General features: G+C 47.5%; 2 protein-coding genes across 4 annotated transcripts in view; one reads left to right on the top strand and one right to left on the bottom strand.

The window, feature by feature from the left end:
• Window positions 1–26,838, bottom strand: part of MAGEL2 (MAGE family member L2) — a 548,609-nt gene that overhangs the window by 229,650 nt on the left and 292,121 nt on the right. The window lies entirely within an intron of this gene.
• The window catches only part of LOC126021825 (neuronal acetylcholine receptor subunit alpha-7), an 80,796-nt gene continuing 64,924 nt past the window's right edge, over window positions 10,967–26,838 (top strand). For 2 of the 3 annotated variants that reach the window (XM_049782683.1, XM_049782682.1), the window contains exons 1-2: window positions 10,967–11,103; window positions 11,258–11,397. In XM_049782683.1, coding sequence (XP_049638640.1) covers window positions 11,049–11,103; window positions 11,258–11,397 — 195 coding nt within the window. In that variant the 5' untranslated portion in view covers window positions 10,967–11,048. Of the gene's footprint in view, window positions 11,104–11,257; window positions 11,398–26,838 lie in introns of those variants that run through there. The other variant, XM_049782685.1, reaches the window with a different exon arrangement.

The following is a 26,838-nucleotide window of genomic DNA, read 5'->3' as shown; positions in this document are numbered from 1 at the left end:
CTTTCACCATACAAAAAATTTTTAGTTTGATGTAGTCCCATTTATTCAGCTTTGATGCTATAGCAGTTATAGTATAGCTCTTGCCATTGAAGACTTCTTTGAGGTCTGAATCTTGGAGTGTTCAGCCTATTTCCTCAATGAACTTTGCGGATTCAGGTATAATCTCAAGGTTTTTAATCGATTTTGATTGACTTTTGTGAGATATGGTCCAATCTTTAATTTCTTTTTTTTTTGTTTTTTGTTTTTGGGCCACACCCATTTGATGCTCAGGGGTTACTCCTGGCTAAGCGCTTAGAAGTTGCCCCTGGCTTGGGGGGCCCATATGGGACGCCGGGGGATTGAACCACGGTCCTTCCTGGCTAGTGCTTGCAAGGCAGACACCTTACCTCTAGCACCACCTCGCTGGCCCCGTCAATCTTTAATTTCTTACAATTGGTTGTTCAATTGTTCCAACATTTGTTGAAGAGACTGTCTTTATTCCATTTCAAGTTCTTGGCTCCTTTGTCAAAGATTAGTTGACCATAAACTTGGGGGTTTGTCACTGAATATTCTATTCTGTTCCATTAGTCTGAAAGTCTGTCTTTGTTCAAAGCTGTTTTGATCACTATAGCTTTGTAGTAGAGCCTCAATTCATTTTTTTAAGTCATTCCTAGTGTGCTGAATCCAGGCACTGAGGACTTTCTTCAAGATTTTTTTTAGTTTTTCTGCATCTTCAATTTGTTTTGCCTTTTCTTTTGGTTTGTTTTCTAATTTTCTTGGTGATCTCTGAGATTTTTAGATCCATGGCTTGTTTCTGTCACTAGTTTTGGCATTCAGATCCATTGATTTTTCCAGACTTCTTAGCTTCTTATTTTGATTTTTGAGTCACATACAGCAGTGCTAAGAGGCTACTCCTGGCTCAGCACTCAAGAGTCACTCCACGTCAGCTTAGGGGACTATGTTGGGTATAAGGAAAGGAACTCGGGCCTCCCACAGGTGAAGCATGTGCTCAGGTCATGGAACCATCTTTCCAGTGTTAGACTTTCTGATATTTGAGTGATGACTACCCAGTGTTTGTGGTTCATCTATCAGGCTTTAATCCCTGCCTCTTCCTCCCGACCATGGCTGCCATCTTCCAAATGGACAATATGCTTCCATAAACATTTACATGTTGATTCTGGCCAACTTTAGAGGTGATTCAGAAAGGCTGGCATAGGCTGAGGTGAACCCCACGTGCCAGAGCTGACATGAGGGTCAAGTGTGACATTCTGGTGTGAACTTGTCCACTGAACAATGATCTTTACAGGGGGCCAAAACTAGGTCAATTTAACAACCACTGTCCTCCCTCTGACCACTCCTATAAATGGTCCTGTCTTTCATTTTGAGAAGCTAGTAGGGTCCTGACAGGAAGGCTAGCAGAATCAGGAGGGTCCCCATAGAATACATACTCAGGAGTTTCTTGTTTTCAAGAGAGTCCCACTTCCTCAAATCCATCAAGTGGCCAAGTAAGTAACGAATCCTACTAATTTCTCCTGCTCAGAACCTTTTTTTCAGGATGCCTATTTTCAAATGCTGTGTTTCTGGATGCATAGGACACCCCATATTTGGGGAGGCTGTTGGCCAGCATTTTCTTCATGAGAAAGAGGAGGGTATAACCACATATTTCTATTAGCAGTGAAACAAGAAGGTTAGGCACTGGATTTGAAACTGTTACTTTGTTTTATTTTTAATTTCTTTCAGTTCTAGGTTTTTGTTTGCCTCTTCTTAAAAACAGACATAGTCTATTTTCTGCTCAAGTTTGCTTTTGCTTTGACTCTTAAGAATCTCTCTCTTGGGTCCCTAGCAGTGACACAAGCAGTAGGGCATTTGCCTTGCATGCGCTAACCTAGGGCTGACCACGATTCAATCCCCCAGCATCCCATATGGTCCCCCAATCCAGGAGCGATTTCTGAGCGCATAGCCAGGAGTAACCCCTGAGCATCACTGGGCCCAAAAACCATAGGAAAACAAACAAAACAAAAAGAATCCCTATATATGTGTGTGAACATACATAGAGTAAAAATGTATTGTGAACTTATATATATATATATATATTTGTAAATACATATATAGTATCCTCTTGTGAACCTATATATAGAAATAAATTTATATGTAATTTTGGGGAGGTAACAATATTGGTTAAGGGCTTACTCCTGGCTCTACACTCAGGAATTACTTTCAGCAATGGGGTGGGGCACATGGAATGCCAGGGATTCAACTTGGATCAGCCGTCTGTAAGGCAAATGCCCTCACTTACTGTCCTATTGCTCTAGCCCCAATATTTTGTAATGCCCATCACTGCCCATGTCAATTTCTGAGCCCCATTGTTCTGTGGAGCATTTATTGTCTCTGATTTCTAAATGTTTTGTTCTTTATGCCTGGTTTCCTTTTTTAAAAATTATTTAATAAGGGGCAGAGAGTTAGTACAGGAGTTAAGATACTTGCCTAGCATGGGACATTGTTTAGGGTCACTCAAGTACAGCCAGGAATGACCTCCTTGAGCTTAATATTTACTTCCATGCTAGACAATGTAGATTTGGCCCAGACAGCAGAGGGAGCCTTGCCCTTGGGTCTGGTCTCAGTGTTTTCCCTTTCAGAGTGATGGCATTTGAGGCTGGTCATGTTCTGACTCACAGGGATGGACAGCCACTTTGGTCCTCTTATATTTCTTCATTTTAACTGTCAACTGAAATCAGAGGAGTTTCTCCACAGACACCATTAAGCCTTCCTGGACTCCTGCCCTCTTCAGGATCATGATGGACACTGCCTCTCACTCACTATCTCCTTGGCCACCTCATATCTTTAATTCATGAGGACAGCCACAGATTCTTGAGGAAAACAGACAGAGAATAAGATGCCACACACAGTTGAGGGTTAAAACAATGGACCCTTTTTTTTTTTTTTGGTTTTTGGGCCACACCCGGTGACGCTCAGGGGTTACTCCTGGCTATGCGCTCAGAAGTCGCTCCTGGCTTGGGGGACCATATGGGACGCCGGGGGATCGAACCGCGGTCCGTCCTAGGCTAGCGCAGGTAAGGCAGGCACCTTACCTTTAGCGCCACCGCCCGGCCCCACAAATGGACCCTTTTTGTGTAACTGTGGTATCCCCAAGATAAGGAATCTTCTCATCTGGACAAAAATTTCTTACGTTTCTTTGTGTTCGACAATTCCTTTCTGATGGTCCCAAGCATTACTAACCTTTTTCTTTCACTGCAGATTACTTTTACCATTTCATAGAATTTCTAAAAAATATGAACATTTTAATAGCTACACTTTAGTGCCTGACTTTATTTATGAAAAGTCATGGCAAACAATTAATCATGTAGTTTGATTCATTATTATTTTTGTTGTGTGTGTAGTTTTTGGGTCACTCCCAGCAGTGCTCAGGGGTTATTCCTGGCTCCAGGCTCAGAAATTGCTCCTGGCAGGCACGGGGGACCATATGGGACACCGGGATTCGAACCAATGACCTCCTGCATGAAAGGCAAATGCCTTACCTCCATGCTATCTCTCCGGCCCGATGATTCATTATTTTTAGTTGTTAGCACAGAACTTCTTGGAATGATCATTTCTTCCGTGATGAAACTAAAAGTATATTGAATTTAGAGCCAACAGGTCTATCACAAAATAACCTTGATTGATTTTGAGGGATAACATTGAATTCACAGATTAAGTGGGAGAAACAGCTGTTTTAAATTTAAGCAAGTCTCCTTTACTATAATCCCATAATTTTTCTATTTATTAAATTAAATGGAAATAATATCTTAAAATGTTCTTGAAATGAAAGTTAGGCAATACTTTGATTGATTGAATTCTAGAAAATGGATATCACGAATGAGCTACTCCAAAAAACCATTCTAGTCTTGGCTGCTGTGAAGTAGATGCATTTATGGGGACATTAAAGAGAAATCATGATAGTGGACAACTTTTATTGTTCTCGATTTACATGGACTCCGTGCTTGGACATTACACAATAGACTGAAAAAAAATTTAAACTATATTATTAAATTCAGAAACAGTATGTGATAAATTGTAGATTCATTTATAGTACAAGTTCTCCAAAATAAAAACCAATTAAAATAGGGACTGGAACTGTAATACAGTGTTTAGGGCACCTGCCTTGCACATAGTCAATCCAGGTTCAATCCCTGGAATTCTATATGGTCCCCAAGTTTGCCAGGCATAATTCCTGAACAGTGATCGCAGGGTGTGACCCCCCCAAAGGCAACAACTCCCCCCCCAATAAAACAAAAATAAATATCTAAGAGTAAAATAGCATCCGATATATGAAAAAAACTTACAGGCAACATCACATATAATAACGAGAGGAGCTGGACTGATAGTACAGTGAGTGAGTAGGGCATTTGCCTTGCACAGAGCTGACCCGGGTTTGATCCCTAGCATCTCATGTGGTCCGATGAGCTCTGCCAGGAGTAATTCTTGAGCTCAGAGCCAGGAATAACCTGAGTGTGGCCCCAAACCCAAAATAAATAAACAAGGAGAATTAGGCTTTTTTTCCCCTCTGAGATCTGGTTAAAAATAAAAAAGCAAGGATGTCTTCTTTCATCATTCCTAGTCACCATCATTCTTGAAGAAAAACAAATAGACATTACAGACACAGAATGAAATAAAACTATTTTCAGATATCATGCTTATTTATGTAGGAAACAGTAAAGAATCAAAACACCAGAGAATGGAACGAGAAAGGCAAGAGTTCAGGATGCAAAGTCAATATGCAGAAACCAACTGATTTCCTACATACCAATGACAGAATTTGAAATTCAAAAGCAGGCTGTTCTCAACAGCACCAAAGGAAATGAAGGGGTTTGATCTACATCCAAATACAACATGCATATAAGAATTTAATGCAGAAAACTGCAGAACACAGATGCAAGAAATGAGGGAAGATCTAAATAAATGGAGAATTATTCTCTGATTAAGCGATGTAAGGACCCATAATATTCAGATGCCAGTTCTCCCCTGTTTTATCTATAAATTCAACTTAATCGCAATTAAAATCCTAGGAAGCTGTCAGGAAAATAAAAAACGAGAAATCAGTAGGAAAAATTCCATGTGACCTTGCACTGAGTGAGAAGTTATTTGTTAGCTACACCCCTCAAAGCAAGAATCACTTAAAATAATAATAGCAATAATAATTTGTGCTTCATTAAATACCACTACTGACTTCACAGAAAGGTAAAGTTACAACGAGACAAAACAAACTTGACAACAGCATTGCAGGCAAAACAGGAAAGCAATAAGAACTAATGTCTGATGGAAAAGCAAAATGAGAAGGTCATTTTGAAGAAAATTTGATGATTTCTTTTAAAAAAATGTATGAACTGAACTATGCCCTCTCTTCATTCATAAGGTGAATTCTTAAATAAAGATGCTCAGAAGGTCACCATATTTGGAAGGAGTTTTGCTGCAGATATAATTAGTCATAGTGGTCTATGGGGGACCATGCTGGGATAGGATGAACCCTAACTTCCTATAAAAGGAAATGTGGAGACAACCAGAGAATAACCCTGCAGAGAATAAAGCAGAATGAGGATGATGCTTCTTTGTAACAAAGACCTATGAAACCATGCAGAAAACACAAACAAACAAACAATAGGATAAAAAATGCAATGGATTTCCTGCCACAGCTCTCAGAAAAAAAAATCCCTATTTACATAGTATAGGTTCCAGGCAAAATATATGTGGCTTAAATCTCTCAATTTCTTGACTTTGTTAAGGCAGTTCTAGAAAATATAATGCACTTAAGCAAGATCCAGGAATATGGCCCACATGGTAGACCTCATGTGTCTGAGGCCCTGTGTTCAAAACCCAGTTATGCATGAAAACTATCTCCCCACTCCCAAGAGCCAGCCCTGAACACACACACACACACACACACACACACACACACACACACACACACACACTAAGCCGTCTCTGAACCTGGTTAATCCCTTTTCTAGGTATTCATTCAATTATAGCTCTATTCAAAATTACCCCAAATGGAAAGTAAGGCACCCTTCAATACTATGAAAGTGTGTGTGTGAGTGATTTCCATTTCCATAATCCAACAACAGTGAAAAGCAAAGTTCTCCAAGCTGGGGATGACTGAGAGCCTGTTCCTACTCTGAGCTCTACATACAAACTGCCATTGGCCTTGTCTTACTTTGTAATGTATCTGTGCTGTTAAATCCTTTGTTGGGTATTTGTGAATCCAAGAACAGTCCCCAGAATGAGAAATTACTTCCCATCCCCTTGTCCCCTTTCGGGGGGAGACCTCGGTAATATTTATCCGAGCAGACAAGAAGGATATGGTGTAAAAGATTGGGCAAAGAGAGAGCGAGAGAATCCTCTTGCAGCCTGCAAACAGCTTTCACAAAAGGACCCCTCTCCCCTGTCCAACAAGCTATTTATTGCCAACTCCACAGCGCCCCCACCTGGAAGGTCTAGGTGGGGCAATAGTCACAGAACAATCCTAAGGAAATATTTTTATAGACAACAATTCCAAGAATAATCTTATGGAAACTTTTTCATATACTACATTACTTTTCAGGTCTAGACAGGAAGTTGGCATCTGGCTTCTCTCCTTTGACACTGGGACCAGTGACTGGGTTCTGGCTACAGGACTAAGGAGAGAAAGGACACAGGCTGGCCAGGCATCCTCAGACCTGGTTGGTTGTATCTGTGGAAATGCAAAGATTTGAGTTTCAGCCTCCCTGTGCTCCAGAGCTGTTACTCCTGAATACAAAGGTGTCTTTGAAAGACTTGAGAAACCAGCCAGAAAAATTATTCACACATTTGTGGGCGAGGGAGAAACCAACTCTGACCCAATGGGGTTTGCGGGCAATGACAGCAGCTGGTGCCATGATCAATAACTGGAGGTTTTAAGACAGATATTTTATTCTTTCCAGATCAACTCTTTCTCCCATCTGGCTGGGATCTCATTTTCTTAGTCATTCTTCTTGCCTATCATGTGGCTTTTAGTTAATTTTCTTCTAAACTTTATAGATTTTTAGTTTGAGCCCATTTTCAGGAAGATTGCCATTGTATTTGGAATTAAAGCATTTTATTTAGGGAATATGAGAAGAGAGAGGAGAGAAGAAAAAGAGAGGTGAGAGAAGAGAGGAAATAGAGAGGAAAAAACATGAAACAAAAGAAAATAAAAAAATGGCACATCATATATGGAAATGAGTTAAGATACAGGTGACCCAAGAATGAGGACATACCTACAATAAATCTACAAAATTCTTGTATTCTAGCTGAATAGTCTAAGCATAGTATGAACTTAGTTAATTCCTTTAGTCAATAGTTGAACTCCATATCTCAGGGTTTGTCAATGTATGATCTGCCCTCTACCCCAGGACTCCACCAGCCCAAAGAGAAAACATGCTTCATATCACTTCTCCAGGGCTTGGAGGACACACATATTTCCAGTCCCTTTGACATGCCAGAGGAGACATTGCAGGTCCTGGGCTGATAGCAGGAGCTCTGCCTTGTTCCTCTTCACTTGCTCAAAGTCTCGGGATATGTGGTATGATTTTCTGATTCATCTCCCAATTGCAGGAACCTTTGGAGCCCATAGAATCTGGGGTTGCCACGACTTGGCTGGGAAGCCTAAGAAGGATTTGCTGATCAGTCCGCCCCAAAATGAAACATGGCCCCAATTAGCTTCTGCAAGGAAAGAAAAGGCTTTAAGGCTTGATCCCACCTTTCCCATTTGCTCCTTTCATATTTATTCAGTTTGGAGGAGGGGCTGGCAAAAGGCACTTGAAAAAATGCTCCTCATCATTAATCCTAGGGAGATGAAGATCAAAACGACACTGAGGTACCATCTCACACCACAGAGACTGGCACACATCACAAAGAACAAGAACAATCGTGCTAGCAGGGATGTGGGGAGAAAGGAACTCTCATTCACTGCTGGTGGAAATGCCGTCTAGTCCAGTCTTTCTGGAAAATAATATGGAGATTCCTCAAAAAACTGGACATTGAGCTCCCATATGATCCAGCTATACCACTCCCTGAGATATACCCTAGGGACACAGAAATACAATTCAAAAATGCTTTTCTCACACCTGTATTCATTGCAGTGCTATTGACAATAGCCAGACTCTGAAAACAACCTAGATGCCCGACAACAGATGAGTGGCTAAAGCAACTGTGGTACATCTACACAATAGAATGCTATGCAGCTGTCAGAAAAAATAAAGTTGTGAATGTTTTTATACATAGATTGGCATGGAAACTATTATGCTGAGTGAAATAAATCAGAGGGAGAGAGACAGACATAATATAGTCTTACTCATATGTGGGATTTAAGAAAAATAAAAGATGGTATGTTAATAAGACTCAGAGACAATAGAGACGTGGGCCTAAAGGACTAGCCAACAGCAGTAAGCTTCCCACAAAGAGTGGTGAGTGCAGTTAGAGAAATAACTCCACTGACAACAATCATGACAATGGTAGTGAGTGAGAGAAGTAGAATGCCTGTCTTAAATACAGGAGTGGGTAGGGAGGAAGGAGATTGGGGGGTATTGGTGAAGGAGAGTGCTCTTTTTATATAACAGAAACTTAACTACAAAGATGTTTGTAATCATGGTACTTAAATGAAAATATTATAAAATAAAAATGAAAGGAGGAGGGGATGGGCACTTGTCTCGGGATAACTCCAAAGATGGTAGGTTTTCTTTGCATTTCCTCCTAAATGGCCATCTGGACAGTTTAGAGTCAGCTGGCTACTTTCAAGGTTAAAATCAAAAGCAAAAATCAGTAGGAAAAAGAAGGGGAGTGTCTGAGTGTTTTCTTTCTCCTTTTTTTCTGAAAACAAAACAAAATAAAACAAAACCGTTTCACCAGGACCAGAGAGATAAAATATCTGTAAGATATTAAGACACTTGCCTTCCCTATAGGTCTTGCCTATAATCTTGGCCTCTGGGTTCCATCCCAGGCACTGTGTATGACTTCCTGAGTACAGAGCCAGGAGTAATCCCCCGAGCATGGTATGCACTGGCCCCCCAAACAACCAACCACACTGTCGCTCCATCTTGACAGTGTTTGCAAAGTAGTTGCTGTGAAACAGCGTGGGAGATGATGATACTCTGCCAATGATTGTTGCTCAAGGGTTGGGTTCTGTCGTGAACCCAACCCCTGAGCAGAAACCATTGCCTTGGAAAAATCCATTCTACCAAGTCTGGTCTGTGCGCACTTTCTTTTTATTCCTCGAAATCCAATTGCTAGTTGATTTGATTTTCCCATCTCTGCTGGGCATGTGTGAGAGTGTGGAACTTGTGTGACTTAGCCAGGCTTAGTAGCTTCTAGAATTCTCAGCTCTGGGATGAAGTCTTGTGCGGGGGGGGGGGGGGGGGGGTGAAAGGCAGCAAACTCCCAGAGCCACCGCCTTTCTCAGCAGTGAATTTATTCCTCTAGAATCCTTATTCCAAGTGGTTTAAGCCCCATGGGCGCCTGATGGAACATAAATACATAGATATTGACCTCTTGTCTTCCCGGCAAAGGGCTTATTTCGAGGTCTCTGATATAATGGGGTAGGAGGGTCATAAGGAAGTGGTTGTGCTAGTGGGAACCAAATCCCAGCGCTCAGTGTCAAGATTTAGGAATCTCCCTGACCCTTCTGGCTGGGCTCAGGGCCAGACCCTTAGCATAGGAGTTAGTACTCCTTTGCAAACATCAGGGTGTGTGAGATGCAGCCAGAGTGGCCTATGCCTGATTCCCTTTCTGCTAAGAGCTGAAATATTCTGCCGTTCTCTCTTCCCCACCTGCCGGTCTGTGTAGATCCAGATGGCCACAGCTGGTGCGGGCACTTAGGAGCCAGAGAAAGCTAAGGGCACAGCTCCTCTGCTCTCCGGGTCCTGCACCACCCTTCTCCGGGGGATGAACCCAGATCAGCCACCACTCCTCTGCACCCATCTCTGGGACTTTCTTTCTCTTCCTGCTATCACTTGGTTCCCCAGACAGACCAAAGTAGACTCAGCATTTCCCTGGGAGTGTGAGCTGGATCCGCACTTCTCCGTGGCTCAGCGGTTTGGATTTCTCCAAATCAAATAATGAAGCGCATTAATCAGCCATCGCTGGCAGCCGGGACTGAGGCTTGGGCGAGCTTTTCTCGGGGTGCTTGGGCTCAGCGGCAGGTGCTTTGGGGTCCAGGGCCGGGCTTTCAGCGGATGCTTCTAGGCTGCTGAGGTGCTCCAGGGCCTGAAGGGGCAAGACAGCGCCCTCTGTCCGCAGGCACTCTGGAAGCCAGGGGCACCGCTGGCGCTGCTTGTCCTCCCCAAGGCGCCTTTCCTTCCTCCCCAACCCCAAGCTTCTAGTCTACACTATGGTCCAGCACCTGCCTCTTTGGGGATCCCTGGGCACGTTGCACACACTCCAGCCCCTCGCCCGCTACTGGACATCCCAGGGGCAAAGAAAGCACGGATCCCCCTCCCAAAAGCCACCACCAAATTTGGGGGCGTCCTACCAACGAGGAATCTAACTTTTCCACCTTTGGGTATGGGAAAAGATACTGGAGACCCCATCGCGCACTTTGCGTCGCCCCCCACTGTAAGAAGGTCTCCTTCTGGGGCAGGACCGGGAGATAGATGGACTTGGGGTCCGGGAAGGGGCAGCGTGGGAAGCTTGGAGGGGTCCCCAAGCTGGTGTTTGGGGGAGCAGGGAGGGACCCCGACTGTTTGCAGCCTCGCCAACCAGTGCGGGGACGCCGGGGCGCGGGACAGCGCTGCGCATCGCCCCGCGCGCTTCGAGACGAGAGCCCCGGAGGAGCCGCGCGCGCTCGCGCTCGCGCTCAGCCGTGCGCGCCCGGGGTGCGGTGCCAGCTCCGGGGGCCCCTCGGGCGCTGCCCCCCGCGGCCACCCGCAGTTCCCCGCGCGGCCGGCGGCCCGGGGGGCGGAGGCGGGCTCGTCACGTGCGTGGGCGCTTCGGGGGCGCGCGGGGAGCCTTAAAGGCGCAGCCGGGCCGGGAGGCGCAGGCCGGGCCGCCAGCACCGCGGTGGGCGCGCGGGTGCCGCGGGGAGCAGCATGCCCAGCTCGCGGGGAGGCGTGTGGCTGGCGCTGGCCGCGTCGCTGCTCCACGGTACCGAGTCCCGGGGTTCCTGGGCGGGGGGTCCCCGCGTCGGGGCTTTTGGGGGAGCGGGAGGCTCCGGGGCGCACGCTCGGGGAGCGCCGGACCCGCCCGTCCTGCCCGGCCTGCTCTGAGCCGCGCGCACCCCGCTCTTTGCGCCCCAAAGTGTCGCTGCAAGGCGAGTTCCAGAGGAAGCTGTACAAGGAGCTGATCAAGAACTACAACCCGCTGGAGAGGCCCGTGGCCAACGACTCGCAGCCGCTCACCGTCTACTTCTCGCTCAGCCTCCTGCAGATCATGGACGTGGTGAGTCTCCGGGGGACTCCCTGGCTTGGGGTCCCTACCCCCGGCAGGAGCTGGGGGCACTTGGAGGAGCCCGAGAGCCTCTGGCGTGACGCGGGACCCCCTTTTTTCTTCTTTGCGGGACCCCAGAGCCGGCAAGTTGCACATGACTGCGTGCCTCAGTTTCCCTCCCCCAGCCTGTCCCGCTTAGGAGGAGCCCAGAGCGCGGCGGCTGATGCCACCGGCTGGGGCCACCTGTGTGGGGACTTCAGACCTGTCCCTGCTTCCCTTTGGAAACTCCTTTGGATCAAAGTCTTTGCATTGCCAGCAGGGGATTTTCTTTGGCTGGAAGGAGGGGGTGTGTTTTAATGCCCCCCAAAGCTGCTGTGCTGGCTGGGTGGGGTTGGGACGCCTGGTTTCAGAGGTCTGGGTCATTTGTGCCCGCAGAGGAAGCCCTGGACTGGCCATGTTGAGACCCCCGCCCCCCAACGCTCAGTTTCAATCAAGGATCTTTTTGCCTTTTGTGTTTCTGGAAAGTCTGCTCTGATGGTAATCAAGGCTGCTAGTTCCAAGTCACCCCCTGATGTGTCATGGGGGGCTGCGGGCAGCGCTCACTCCTGGACTCCTTCACACTGATCAGTGCTAGCTTGATGAGTCTGGAAGTATCTGGAAGTCTCTCTCTCTCTCTCTCTCTCTCTCTCTCTCTCTCTCTCTCTCTCTCTCTCTCTCTCTCTCTCTCTCTCTCTCTCTCTCTCTCTCCCCCCCCTCTCTGTGTCTCACTCTCACTCTCTCATTTTCTATTTTTGATTACAAAAATTTTCATTCTAAGACTGTGATGAAATTCATGATACCATCGTTTCGTTTCACCAATTCCTCTACCAGGGTGACCTTCCTTCCCTCCACCAGTTTCCCACCCACCACCCTCTCCTTTCCTCGCAGGCACAAACCCATTGACTTGAGATGGTTATTTCCGACACAAAGGCCAATGGAATGGTTGAAACTTGGAGCCACAAGGGTCATTTGTAGTAATTGTTCTGTCTCTAGTGTTACTGGACTTGAGTTTGAGGAGTCCTGCGCTGTGGTTGGTGCTCGATGAGTTTCTTTTCCTGGAGGTTTGCAGGGAACTTTCCCATGGGGTTGGTTGGGATCTGACCTGCCCAACATGACTGTGAATTTTGTTTATTTGTTTGTTTTTGGGCTACACCTGGCAGCACTCAGGGTTTACTCCTCTTTTTGCACTCAGAAATCCTGGCAGGCTCTGGGAATCGTATGGGATGCTGGGGATTGAACCTGGGTCCGTCCCGGGTTGTCTGCATGCAAGACAAATGCCCTACCCCTGTGCTATCTCTCAGGCTTCTTGACTGTGAAATTTTGAGATGGTTCGAAGTCAGCATCTGTAGATCTGCCACAAAGTTGGTGACTTGGCATTTTGGTGCCTTTAAGTTGAGGAGTCGGGCCATTTCTGCGGGACAGTGTCAGGGTGATGCTGTGGTTCATGTGGAAAGGGGAGACCCGACCCCTGCCTTTTGAGGAGGTCCCCGAGTTTTCAGCATGGGCAGAGTCCGCAGACATCATATTCTCTCTGAGCTTGGTATAGGGTTATTTTTCTTATTTGGGGTTACTTTGTGAGGTGCTCAAGGGTCACTTCCTGGCCTTGCTCTGGCGATAGTTTGGGGGGGGCCGGGGAGTGAACCTGGGTTGGACAGTTGCAAGTGTCTCCCTGGTTTATTGTTTCTGTCTTCTGAAAGTTTCTGCATTACCTTCCCCACCCCTAGGTCCTGGATATTAGGATTTCACACTTGTTCCTCACAGAGCAAATGTTTTAATGTCCCTGACTTCTGGTTCTTTTATGGGGGTGTGGGGCAGTCACACCCTGCGATGCTCAGGGGTTACTCCCGGCTCTGTGCTCAGAAATTGCTCCTGGCAGGCTTGGGGGACCATAGGGAATGCCGGGAATTGAACCGGGATCTGTCCCACGCATCGTTGGCAAACGCCCTACCACTGTGCTGTTGCTCAGGCCCTGCTGGGTCAGTCTGAGTGCCGCTCTGGTTCTGTACAGTGCTGGCGGTTCTGGCCACAGAATCGCATCCTCTTGGCCTTGGTGGAACAGCTGGGATCCGGAGTGGCCACCCCAGGTACCAAATATTCACAGGCCCCACCCAGTTCATGCCCTGTTCATGTGGGGAGCTCTGGTGACCCCAGTCACACACACCCAGGTGTGAGGATCACAGAGGCTTCCCCCAACTTGGAGCTTGTTGGTCTCTCTCTCTCTCTCTTTCTCCTACTCTCTCTCCCTCTTCCTCCCCATCATTCTCAGGGGCTGCAGGGGGCTACTGTACTCTACCAACCTGGCTGGTTGGTTCAGTGGTCGAGCCTGGTGCCGTTCAGGTCTAGCAGTGCTGGGCCTGCACCAATCCCTGCACAGCCTTTCTGTGGCAGTCTAGTTTAGAGCCTGGCCCTCTCCCTGCCTGCACAACCTCTTCTGAGTGCCTAGACACTCTCTTCCCATTTCCCACCCAGACTAAACCTCTTTCCAGCTTCCCTGCCCGGACACCCTCTTCCTAGGTCCCCCTGCCCCGAGAACCTTTCCTGTCTGCCATCCCACCCGGACAACCTCTTCCCAGAACATCCTTCCCTGGACAACCTCTTCTCAGCATCTCTACCTGGGGAGACCCTGTAGAATCAGAATAAATGAGTTCTTCCAGGACATTTATGGGGGTCAGCCAAGGGTTAGCAGGAGGGCAGGATGTGTCCCTGCTTCCTCCTGTTTGCAGATAGCTTCCCACAAGGTTCTGAAGCACTGTGTGTGAGAGGTGGAGGGTCTAGGACACACATGGGGTGGAACCAGGATGCAGCAGCTGGCAGAGCAAAGGCGGGATGGGAGGGAGAAGCCCCCTTGCCTGCTTACCCCTGCAGCCCCGTTTCTTGGGCTGTGGAGAGACGGATCTTAACACCTATCTCAGGGAAGTTTCTCTTCCCTTTTTTTGGGGTGCTCAGGGATTACTCCCGCCATGTCGGAGGTGCCCTTTGTAATGCCAAGAATCCAGTGGGCCAGTGTGGGCAGAGATCCCAAACCCTTGCACTGTCTCCCCGATCCCTCTCCATTTTTCCGTGTTCTTCTGCTTATCTGGTTTGGTGCTGCACCCACAGTGGCATAGTGGGCTGCTCCCTCTTCAGAGCTCCCTCCTAGCACTGGGGGACAGAACTGGGCCCCTGAGCCTGTGCTCTAGTGAATTTGCCCTTCCCTGTGAGGTCCCACCTCAGAAACTAGGTATCCGGATGTTGCAAGTCAGCCTCTGAAAAGGTTGACTGATGGAGGGATGGAGGATGAGGTCTTTCCCCTCCAGCTCGGAGCATGAGTCTGCCACCCTGTCCAGCCGACGGTTCTGAGGTGAAGTAGCGGGTAAACAGCTCGCAGACAGTCAGGCTTGTGGAAATATTAGCTTTATTCGGTGGACAAGACTGAAGTCCAAAGCGTCAGCATCAGTTCCAGCCAAAAGCCCCTCGCCTTCCACAGACCCTTGTTTTTATCCCCCAGAATCAGGTACCACCCAATGGTGGGAGCAGAATCAGGTACCACCCTAGGGTGGGGGCAGAATGCCAGATCACACCCTAGGGTAGGGCACAATCACCGATCAGGGTAGGGTCAGTAACAGAATAATCCCATAAAATGTTTACATGCACAACATCTGGAGAGCAGAGGCTGCAGATCCCATGGGCGGAGGGTTCCAGGGAGGGGAGGAAAACCCACCCTGGACCCGGCCCCTCCTGCCTCCTGTGAGTAACTTTTGCAGCAAGACTCAGCGGTGCCTGCACAGAACGAGGGCTGTAGCTCCTGTCTCCCTGCTGCTGGGCACTCCCAGACGCGCCCCAGCTGGGCTTGGCTCCATCTGGCTCTGACACCCCGCCAGAGCCTTCCAGCCTGAACCTCAGAGCCTCCAGCGACCCACAGGGCTTCCTGGGAGGTGGCTGAGGCGAGCTGGGCAGCCCGCCAGGTCCCTGCTATCTATCAGTTTGGTCCCCAGCAGCCCGTGTTCCCTCCGGTCTCCATGTGGCTCCGGTTCAGGCCATCAGCGCTTTGCAGCAGGGCAGAGAGCTCGCACGAATGTTATAAAGTGTACTTTCTAGAAAGATCATGTACCTTTCTTTTGGTTTTTGTGTTTGGGCCGCACCCGGTGATGCTCAGGGATTACTCCTGGCTACATGCTCAGAAATTGCCCCTGGCTTGGAGGACCGTATGGGACATGGGGGATAAACCTCGGTCTGTCCTAGGTCAGTCCCATGCAAGGCAAATTCCCTACCACTGCGCCACTGCTCTGGCCCCACCTTCCTTCTATTTTTCAGACCCACCCAGCAGTGTTTAGGGGTCACTCTTGGCTCTGATCTCAGGAATCATTCCTAGTGGGACACCAGATATCGAACCTGGGTTGGTGTTGTGCAGAGTGAGTGCCATCCTCTCTGTGCTGTCACCCTGAGGGCTCAGATTCTTGATTGGCTTCTCTGCCGAGCTATTGTGCAGCGTTTGTGCCCAGGCCTAGATCCTGGGGATCCACCAATGGAAAAGGGATGCTTTGAGCTCTGAGGATTCATGGATTGGCAGGGGAAGAGGCCCAGTTATGACTGAGCATAGGTACTTCTATTCATTCACGGGGTTGGGAAGATGTTGAATTGTGACTGAAAGTGGTTTCCAAAAGGCGATGGTTTGCTTGCTGAAAATGGGCAGTTTCCAATGGGTTAGTGGTCACTCCTCGTGATCACTGAGCACTAGTACTCAGACCCTAGGGAAGACCAGGGATCGAATCTGGCTGGGTTGGCTGCTTGTAAGGCAAAAAGACACCCCCGCCCCCAGCCGTCCTATCAATCTGGTCCCATGTTCATTGGCTTCATAAAAGAAGGGAACAGGGCCTGGCCCCATAGGTTAAATCTTTTTACGGACCCTTGCATAAGCATTAGCTTCTCAAGAAGGGCCGGGAATGACACAGCCATAGGAGCTCCAGAAAAAGTCGGTGACAAATGTCGATGACAAACTCCTGTGGAGTTTAGATTTGATCGAAGTTGCTCCTTTAGAAAAATCTTCATGAAGCTTCTAGTCCAGTTGTCTGGTTGCTGGTCCAGGAACGGAAATAATCCAACTGAGGCCAAACACGCTTAATGGACCAGAGCAGGAAGGAAAAGATCTGCATGCATTTGATCATTACTACTGTACTAGAAATTTGTTTGTGTTTCTAAAGGGTCAGAAGGCCCATTTAGAGACGCTCATTCAACCAAGCCAGAGGGTCTCCTGCAAGGACCAGAGGGCTTGTTGCCAACTGACCCCTGCCAAGCTGGGGGACCCCCCCCCAGTGCCATATCCGGTGACATTTGCACAACCCTGATGGTGTCAGGAATTGAACCCTAGGTATGCTCCCTAGCACAGTCCCATCTCCCCACCCACCCTCTGCTTCCTCCTGAATAAGCTCAGATGTGAAGGCCACCTCTGCAGGGCTGATCTCTGGTCATTTGTTACTCCCTTGCCACATGTATTTTTTTAATCAACATGTTTATTTATTTATTTATTTATTTATTTATTTATGTTTTTAATAATATCTTTACTTATACACTGTGATTACAAATATGATTGTAGTTGGGTTTCAGTCATAAAAAGAACCCCCCCTTCACCAATGCCCCCCATCTCCTTCCTCCCCCACCTTACCACATTTTTTATGGTGCATATAGGAGTGAACTCTGACTCTTTCTCTTCCTTACTTGACTAGTCAGACATCCTCTTGATCTGTCCACATGATGACACCTCTCATGCTTTCATCTTTTCTTTTCTGTTTTTGTTTGTTTGTTTGTTTTGTTTTTGGGCCACACCTAGTAACACTCAGGGGTTACTCCTGACTATGCGCTCAGAAGTTGCTCCTGGCTTGGGGGACCATATGGGACACTGGGGGGATCGAACCACTGTCCGTCCAAGGCTAGTGCAGGCAAGGCAGGCACCTTACCTCTGGCGCCACTGCCTGGCCCCTAATCCCTAATCTTTTCTTTTCTTTTCTTTTCTTTTCTTTTCTTTTCTTTTCTTTTCTTTTCTTTTCTTTTCTTTTCTCTTCTCTTTTCTTCTTCTTCTTCTTCTTCTTCTTCTTCTTCTTCTTCTTCTTCTTCTTCTTCTTCTTCTTCTTCTTCTTCTTCTTCTTCTTCTTCTTCTTCTTCTTCTTCTTCTTCTTCTTTTTGTATTTGGGCCATATCCAGCAGTGCTCAGGGCTTGCTCTTGGCTCTGAACTCAGAAATCACTCCTGGCAGAGTTGGGGGACACTCAAAGATCAAACCTGGGTTGGCCTTGTGCAAGACAAAGACCCTGCCTCTGCTCACTGCTCTATCACTCCAGTCCCTGCTTTCATCTTTTCTTATGGCTACAATAAGTTCTGTTGTGTAGACACATGGCAACTTCTTTTTTTCTTTAATGATAACTTTACTTAAGCAATGTAGTGACAAAGTTGTTCATAATTAGATTTCAGTCTTGCAATATATACCACCCTTCAGCAGGGCACGTTTCCTGTCACCTCTTGCCCTCCCCTACACCTGCCTCTGGGGTAAACTTTTTTTTTTTTTTTTGGTTTTTGGGCCACACCCAGCAGTGCTCAGGGGTTACTCCTGGCAATCTGCTCAGAAATAGCTCCTGGTAGGCACGGGGGACCATATGGGATGCCGGTATTCGAACCAACCACCTTGGGTCCTGGGTTGGCTGCTTGCAAGGCAAACACCGCAATGCTATCTCTCCGGCCCCTATTTTTTTTTAAACTTTATTTACTTGTTGATGGATTGATTGGTTTTGGGGCCACACCCAGTAGTGTTCAGGGGCTACTCCTGTCTATGCACTCAGAAATCATTCCTGGCAGGCTCAGGGTATCATACGGGATGCCAGGGATTGAACATGAGTTAGTCCCTGGTCAGCTGCAGGCAAGGCAAACGCCCTACCACTCTGCTATCACTCTGGCCCACAAGATGACTTCTTGATCTATTCTCCCATAGTTGGAACATTCAGGCTCTTCCCCTCCCCTGACTGTGGCCCTGAACAGACACACACAGCCCTTGAATATTTGAGTTGCTGCTTTTGTGATTTGGGAGTAGATGCCAAGAAGCAGCATTACTGCTTCCTTTTTATTTGTTTGTTTGCCTTTGAGGGAGCATACCCAGCAGTGCTCAGGGCTGATATCTTCTTAGGGACCATTTCTTGTAGTGCTCAAGGGACCATATGAGACACAGGGAATCGAATCCTGGTTGGATGAATGCTAGAAAAGTGTTCTCCCCTCTGTACTATCACTCTGAGACTTTTTTGAGAAATCTTCATATTAATTGTCAAAGAGATCAAACATCAATAGTATTCCTACAAGGAGAAGGCAGATATTTATTTTCATTAATTTTTTTTTTAATTTTGGGGCTGGAGTGATAGCACAGCAGTAGAGCATTTGTCTTGTACATGGCTGATCCAGGACAAACCTTGGTTTGATCCCTGGCGTCCCATATGGTCCCCCAAGCCAGGAGTGATTTCTGAGCACAGAGTCAGAAGTAATCCCAGAGCACCACCGGGTGTGGTCCAAAAAGAAAAAAAAAAAAGAGAAAACAGAGGTTGGAGAGATAGCATGGAGGTAAGGCGTTTGCCTTTCATGCAGAAGGTCGTTGGTTCAAGTCCCAGCATCCCATATGGTCCCCTGTGGCTGCCAGGAGCTATTTCTGAGCTTGGGGCCAGGAGTAACCCCTGAGTGCTGCCAGGTGTGACCCAAAAAATAAAAAAAAAGAAAAAAAGAAAAAAGAAAACAAACAAACACAAAATTTTAATTGAAATAATTGTGATTGACAAAGTTATCCACAGTTGAGTTCCAGACATAGAACATCCTGGCACCAATCCCACCACAGTGCCAACCTCCTTCTGCCAATGTGCTCAGAGTCCATCCCCTACCTGCCCCTACCCCAGCCTGTCAGCCTACCAGGCCCATTTTTGAGTTTGGTTGTTAAAGTTTGGGTCTCAGGATTTCATGGTTGTGGACTCCATAGCCCGGAAATTTAGTTCTGTCCTTTCCTGATCCCACCAATGCACCCAAATTCTCTTGGCTCCTGCCCAACCCCCGTTATCTTTTCTCTGTCTTTCTCCATTCCACTTCTTTCCTTCTCTTCACTATACTCTGGGGGGCCAAGAGTGTTCTCAACAACTCCCATTCAAAGCACTGGGTTTCTTCGCACAGTTCTAAACATCACCTAGAAGTGATATCATCCTGCATCTATCTTGGAGGAGGCAGAATTTTTTGGTGGTGATGGTGGTGGGGTATGGGTAGCTGTGCTACCATCCCGGCCATGAAGAAGGCAGATTTTTAAGCAGAGAAGTTATGTGTGTGGATGGAGGGTAGGGGGAAGAATGTGGGCAAAATAGTTGGGGTGGGGAGAGGGGAGCAAACACATTAAGAACCGGAAAGGTCTTTGGGATGCGAAGTGGTCAGGTCCCAGAGACAGTCTGAGCCCTTCTTTTCTCATCATGTATGATTGCCAGATGATCTGCGAGAGGCAGTCAGATTAACGTGGGCCATGGAGGACCCAAAGCATCTCCAAAGGCCCCTTGGAGCAATTATTAAATCACTTTGTGGGCTTGTGATGGGGCTAGAAATGAGATGATATCCAGGAATTCTTGTTGAAGTGACGTGTTGGTTACACCTTATTTTACCTAAAAAAAAACTTTCCTGGTTCCTTTGTATGTTTGTTTACAACTTAGGTTTATCCCAAAACATATTTTCTTACTTGTCAACCTGGGTGGGATTGGCTCAGGACAGCCTGAGCTATCTGTCCTTACTCTGTCCTTACTACCCCACCCGGGGGTGGTCTCTGCAATCAATAAAAACAGCAATTCTGGCAGGCAGCATGGTGGAGATACGAGGTAGAAGATGGCCAGACTCCACATGTTTTACCCTCAGCCTGGTTTGGATTATTTCCTGCGCGACCCTGATTCAGACTCATTCACCTGGGCTGGAGATAAGGGGCATGGGGTGATTTTACAGTGATGGAAGTGGAAGGTCAAAAGCTGCCCACCCCTTCCATGATATTTCTGCTTGATGTGCACTGTTTCCTTACCGCGCTCCTTGCAGACCCCGCCTGGTCACGCTCAGTCTAGATTTGAGTCAGAGCCAAGTGCACATTTAGGGAAGCATGACCAGGAGGCAGGTCCTGGAAACTGATCTCTGCATCCACACATTTCTGAATCCTCCTCAGATGCGCAGAGAGGATCATGCCTGGCTGGGTCTTCAGAGCTTGGGTTCTAGATTCAGCCTCTTAGAGACTTGAGTCTGGAGGCAACAGGATGGAACATCTCTGGGGCCCTCACTGCCAAGGGCAGGCGCAGTGGGGGCCTGGGATTCTCAGGACTTGTGGGTGCCCCGAAATCTGAAGTGGGCATTCGTGCCACTTAGAGTTAGTTTATTCAATGCAGCAGCTGAACAGGGATGCCGCATCACTTAAGAGGCTGTGACTGACTGCAGAGGAGTAAATCTTACTGTAAAAAATGTCCACTGAAAAGGAATCAGGAAACCCAAGAATATCCAGAGGAGCCACTGGCAGCGTGCCTGACCAGGGGTCGTTTTGCTTTTGCTTTTGCCCACAAGTGATGCTCGAGCCTCACTCTGGCAGCCTGGACCAGATGAGACAGAACCTGCGTCGTCAAGTGCAAAGCTAGCTCTCCCTTACCCGGTGTTGGATTTTCTCTCTCTCTGAACCTTTTTCTGGTCCCCTTTCCTCTCTCCCTTCTTCTCCTTACCCCTCCCCTCCCTTCCACTCCTTTTTCTTTCTCTCCTCTTCCCTTCTCCTCTTCTCTTTCCCCTCCTCCCTTTCTCCTTTCCCTCCCTTCCTCTCCCAACCCTCCTTGCCTCTCTTCTCTCCTCCTCTCCTCTCTCTTCTTTTCCCTCTCTTCCTCCCTCCTTCCCTCCTCCATACAGAAAACCAAAAGAAAGCACAAATAAGAAGGACTCAAAGGGTGGGAACCAATAGAACCCTAAATCCCCATTCCTCAAGACATTCTCTTTTCGGGGGGGGGGCATACTGGTGATACTGACAGTTTCCTTCCTGCTCTGTGCTCAGGGCTCACTCCTGGCAGACTCAGGGGACCACGTGGACCGCTGGGGATTCAATCCAGGTCAGTCATGCGTAAGGCAAGCCCCCTCCCCGTTGTGCTGTCACTCTGCATCCCCCCATCTCCAATATTAGGATGCAGCTCAACTCTGTGGACTTCGCGAGGAGGGTTGAATTGCAAAGAGGGGATCATACCCCTGGTGTCTCCAGCCCCCTTAGTGGAGCTTAATTTAAAAACGACACAATTAGGCCAGTGGAAGTAAATCGAGGCTGGTTTGCAAACGTGTAGCTTCTTCCCTGCCCTGATGCGACTCCCCCTCCTGCATTTGAACCCCCCCCCACTCCTCTTTTTATTTTAGAAATGTCTTAAAAGCACCCAGAAATGGTTTACGAGGCCACCACGTCTAAGTCCAGCAGTCTTTTAATTTTGTGGAAACTGGCACACATAACTGGTGGGTGCGGAGGAAGCAATTTCTTTCCTTTTGGGAGGAGTGTCAGTCTCAACCTGTCTGCAAACTAAGGGCCTCCCCTCTCCGCCTGTCCTTCCGCACTCTCTGCTTGTGGGAAGCCAGACTTCATCATGTCAGGGTTCAAGCTGGCGATCCTGTCTCTCCATTGGTGGTGCTGAAATGATGGGATGCGATGGGGCACCTTCTCTCTGTCCTCTTACAGGAGGTGGATTCGACATGGAGAGCTTGGACAGGACTTGCGGGGGCCCAGCCCTGCTCAATAATCTCTGTACCATTAGATTCCAGCCTAGCTGGGTGCAGCCCTGCAGGATGGGGGCGTCCTGGGGGACACACTGGCTCCACAGGGCCTGAGTAACAGCCCATCTTTGATGCTTGCGTGAAACTTTGTGGTTCCTTGGCTGAGCCTTTCCCCTACCCCACCCCCCAAATAAAATCGGTACATCACAATAAAGTAGGCAGATCTCCAGGCAGCTGTGGGGTGATTTTTTTGTTTATTTTTTGTTCCCAGTAATGAATGGTAAATCAGAAAACTTTGGCAGCTCTGTTTGGGATGCAAAGAGAACTTTCCAGCATCTTCCCTTGTAGCCAAGACCTCAGATTCCTGGCTGGAATTCCTAGCTCACTTTGTGGTGAACCTTTACCTTGTGGGGGGTTACTGCCTAGTTCTGGAAAAGTGGCCCCAACATCCGGCATCTCTGGGGACTTCCTGCTTCTGAGTCCTCCCTCCAGCCCCCGGGGACCCTCACCCTTCCATATATTCTGCTCATCCATACTCGGCATCTTTCACTGAGTATTTCTTGCCAGGAGCAGGAAATACCACTGGGGTCTCCATTTATCCCTGATGTGCTATTGAAAGGAAGAGAAAGAATAATCTGGTGGTGTCTAACCCTAATCTTTGGCTAATCTTCTACATTCACAGCATCTGGTCCCCCACCCTCCAAGCTGGGATCAAACATGGTCAGACACAGGCATGCATGCTAACCTTTCTGGTACTGGACTATTCAAGTGAATGGTTTTTTTTTTTTTTTAATTAAATTGTTTTGATGGAGGTTCTGTGATTTATAATACTGCTACTGATGGTGTTCATGGAATTTTGATGCTAATTGTCGAATTAGTGAAATTAGAGTTGGAAGAAAGACACTCTTCCACCACCACCAATTCGAGTGTGGGTGTAAAGGTGTTTCTTCTTTGTTTCTACCTTATTGTGCCTCTTGACATCCAGAGGAGAGGGAGAAGGACCTTGCTGAGCCTCCTTTCTTCTGATGTCACCGTACTTAATACCCACCGAGTTGCTTGCTTCCACACAAATGGCTGCAAACGGCATGATTTTGGTCCTAGAGGCATTCAGAGAGAACACACATGCTAGAATATGGCGCCATTTCTATTTGCAGAAGTGTAGAACTTGGGGCCTCAGCCACAGAGGTCCAGCCCATAGAGTTTCCAACTTATTGGCTGCAGCTACAAGATTAAATAAGGAATTTTCTGTAATCTGGATTCAAGGTCACTGTGAGCTCTCTGGCAGGCTTCCTGTTGGGTATAAATTCTTTCTAAGTTCTGATCCGGGGCTCCCGCCTCTTGCTGAGAGCAATCAATAGAGCACAACTTATGTACCCCACCCATTTTTAAACGTTTTTTTTTGGGGGGGGGGCACATCCGGTAATGCTCAGGGATTACTCCTGGCTATGCACTCAGAAGTTGCCCCTGGCTTGGGGACCATATGGGATGCTGTGGGATCAAACCTCTTTCCGTCCTAGGCTAGCACTTGCAAGGCAGACGCCTTACTTTTAGCACCACCGCTCCTGACCCTCCCCCATTTTTTTTTTTAACGAAGAAGGGGCAGTTGTTACGTTATGCCTTATTTTATCCAAAACAAAGATCATCGCTGGCTTCTTTGTATCTGTTGGTTTACAACCTTGGTTTTATTCCCAAACAGAGGTGGTCTTACTTGTAAACCTGGATGGGACTGGCTCAGGACAGCCTGAGCTATCTACCCTTACTCTGTCTGTCCTTACTGTCCTACCCAAGGGTGGTTTCTGTCCTCACTAAAAACTGTTCTGGCAGGCAGCTTGGGGAAGATATAAGGTAGAAGATGGCCAGACTCCACGTGTTTCACCCTCATACTGGTTTGGATTATTTCATGTGCAACCCTGATTCAGACTCATTCACCAAGGCTTGGAGAGATGGTGCGTGGGGGCATTTTACAGCTGGGTAGAAGGCGACCTGCTCTTTCCCCCTGGGGAAAGCAACATAGATGGAGGAAGGTAGATAGTGAACACTCCAATCTTGGGGGCCGGAGGGATAGCACAGCAGGGAGGGTGCTTGTCTTTGTCTTGCACACTGCAGATCTGGGTTTGATCCCCAGCATCCCAGAGAGTCTCCTGAGCCTGCCAGGAGTGTGGTCTCAGAGGTGATCACAGGGGGGAGAACAGAGCCAAGAGTAACTCCTGAGCACTGCTGGGTATGTCCCCAAACAAAAATTGCTATTTTGGTGTCATAGTGATGGTGTTTAGATATAAGAGAGGGAGGTCATGGGTTGGAACGAGAAATGTGTGTGTGTGTGTGTGTGTGTGTGTGTGTGTGAGAGAGAGAGAGAGAGAGAGAGAGAGAGAGAGAGGTTATGTGGAGAGAAGACAAGTCTTACATTGTTTTGAAATTTCAGAATTGTAAACCATTTTCTAGTTGAATATATCATTTTGTTCTCTGATTTTCCCACATTGGTCTTTGCCCAGGCCTGACTCCTGGATCTGCCCCCTGGATCTCTCTCTCTCTCTCTCTCTCTCTCTCTCTCTCTCTCTCTCTCTCTCTCTCTCTCTCTCTCTCTCCCCCCTCTCAAATTTTTGCTGGCACAGCTTTGCATAGTGACTTTTTTCTATTCTCCTCCATGAAGCTGGATCCCCATCCTCATTATGCTCCCTTGGCATCTCATGCTGATGTGATTTAGAGGGTGGTGCAGAGGTGGGCGCAATCCTTGAGGTCATGAGAAGTTTTCTAAGGTCTTCATTGGTGAGCTTGGATTGGTGGAAGGAGTGGGGATCGGCCACATCTGGAGCCAAAGGATTGGAAAATGGCTCACTATCTTGCTAGGGCATTTTTTCCTTTGGGTTTTGGGTCACACCTGGTGACACTCAGGGGTTACTCCTGGCTATGTGTTATATATGTATATACACATGTTTCTCTATAAAACTTCTGTCTCCCTATCCCTATTGTCCCACCTATCACCTTCCAGGTGGGGGCGCTGTGGAAAGCCTAATAAATAGTGTTGAGTGAGGTGCTCAGGGTCTTTGGGGGCAGCTGACTGGCAGGCTCTGAAGTTTTGGAGCTGCTGGCAGGCTGACAAAGGATTCTGCATATGACCTTGCCTTTTTACCCTCCTGTCTGTGGATTATTTGCCTTGGATAAATATTACCAAGATCTCTTCTTCCTCCAAGGGGACAGGGGAATGGGAATCAATTTCTCATTTTGGGAGCTCTTTGAGGATTCATCAATAACCAGTCAAGGAGCAAATCTAAGCCAACAAAAAGGTGATCAGAAAACTCTCGGGGCCGGGCGGTGGCGCTAAAGGTAAGGTGCCTGCCTTGCCTGCGCTAGCCTTGGACGGACCGAGGTTCGATCCCCCGGTGTCCCATATGGTCCCCCAAGCCAGGAGCAACTTCTGAGCGCATAGCCAGGAGTAACCCCTGAGCGTTACCGGGTGTGGCCCAAAAACCAAAAAAAAAAAAAAAAAAAAAAGAAAACTCTCCTGGCTTGGGGGACTCTGTGGGACGCTGGGAGATCAAACAGCAGTTCGTCCTAGGTCAGCGTGTGCAAGGCAAATGCCTTACCGCTGCGCCACTGCTCTGGCCCTACTTCTGTCCTTTCTTAACCCCACCCATGCACCTGAAATCTCTTGTTCCCTGCCCCTTCATTTCATATTTTTTTTTTATCGTCCTTCACTCCATTTCTTTCCTTCTCTTCACTATACTTTGGGGGCAAAGAGCGTTCTCAACAGCCCCCATTTAAGTCATGGCATTTCTTCATGCAGTTACTATAAATACCACATAGAAATTCTATCATTCTGTCTTTATCCTTCTTCTTCTGGCTTACTGCATTTCACATAATATCTTCCAGTTCCATGCATGTGGCAGCAAATTGCTTGATTGCATCATTTCTTACAGCTACGTAGTATTCCACTGTGTATATGTACCACATCTTCATGATCCACTCGTCAGTTTTTGGACATCTAGGTTGAGTCCAAATCTTGGCTGTTTTACTGAGTGCTGCAGTGAATAGTGCTGTGCATACATCCTTTTGGCTAAATAATTTTCTTTCTTTTTGGGGGGTGGGTGCACACTCGGCTCACTCAGAAGTTACTCCCGTCTCTGTGCTCAGAAATCACCCCTGGCGGGCTCAGGGGACCATATGGGATACTGGGAATCAAACCTGCGTCTTTCCTGGGTCAGCCATGTGCAAGGCAAATGTCCTACCGCTCTGCTACCACTCTGGGCCCACGGATAAGTAATTTTCTGTTCTGAAGCTAGATACCCCAAACAGGGTTAAAGGATTATATACTAAATTGAATTTTAGTTTACTGAGAACTCTTCATATTGTTTTCCATAGGGGTTGGACCAGGCAGTATTTGAGTAGGGAAATTTTATTTTAAAAAGTGTGTGTGTGTGTGTGTGTGTGTGTGTGTGTGTGTTTTCTTTCCTTGTTATGAACAGGAGAGATTCTGAGTTTGTGCTTACAGCAAATGCCTCACCTTTGTTTGTTAGCTTGTCTTTCTCCTCTTAATATTTGCCTTTCTTTTTCTCTGTCATAAACTTTGAATGAAATAAAATAATACCAAAGCCAGATGCAAGCAACACAAGTACCTTCACTCTCTACCAATTTTCCAACCCATAGAAATATTTTTTGGTGAAAAAAATTCTTT

Source organism: Suncus etruscus, chromosome 11 (assembly GCF_024139225.1).
Source record: "Suncus etruscus isolate mSunEtr1 chromosome 11, mSunEtr1.pri.cur, whole genome shotgun sequence".
Lineage (NCBI taxonomy): Eukaryota > Metazoa > Chordata > Mammalia > Eulipotyphla > Soricidae > Suncus > Suncus etruscus.
The sequence above is the reverse complement of the archived record's forward strand: the minus strand, read 5'-3'. Positions and strand labels throughout refer to the sequence as shown.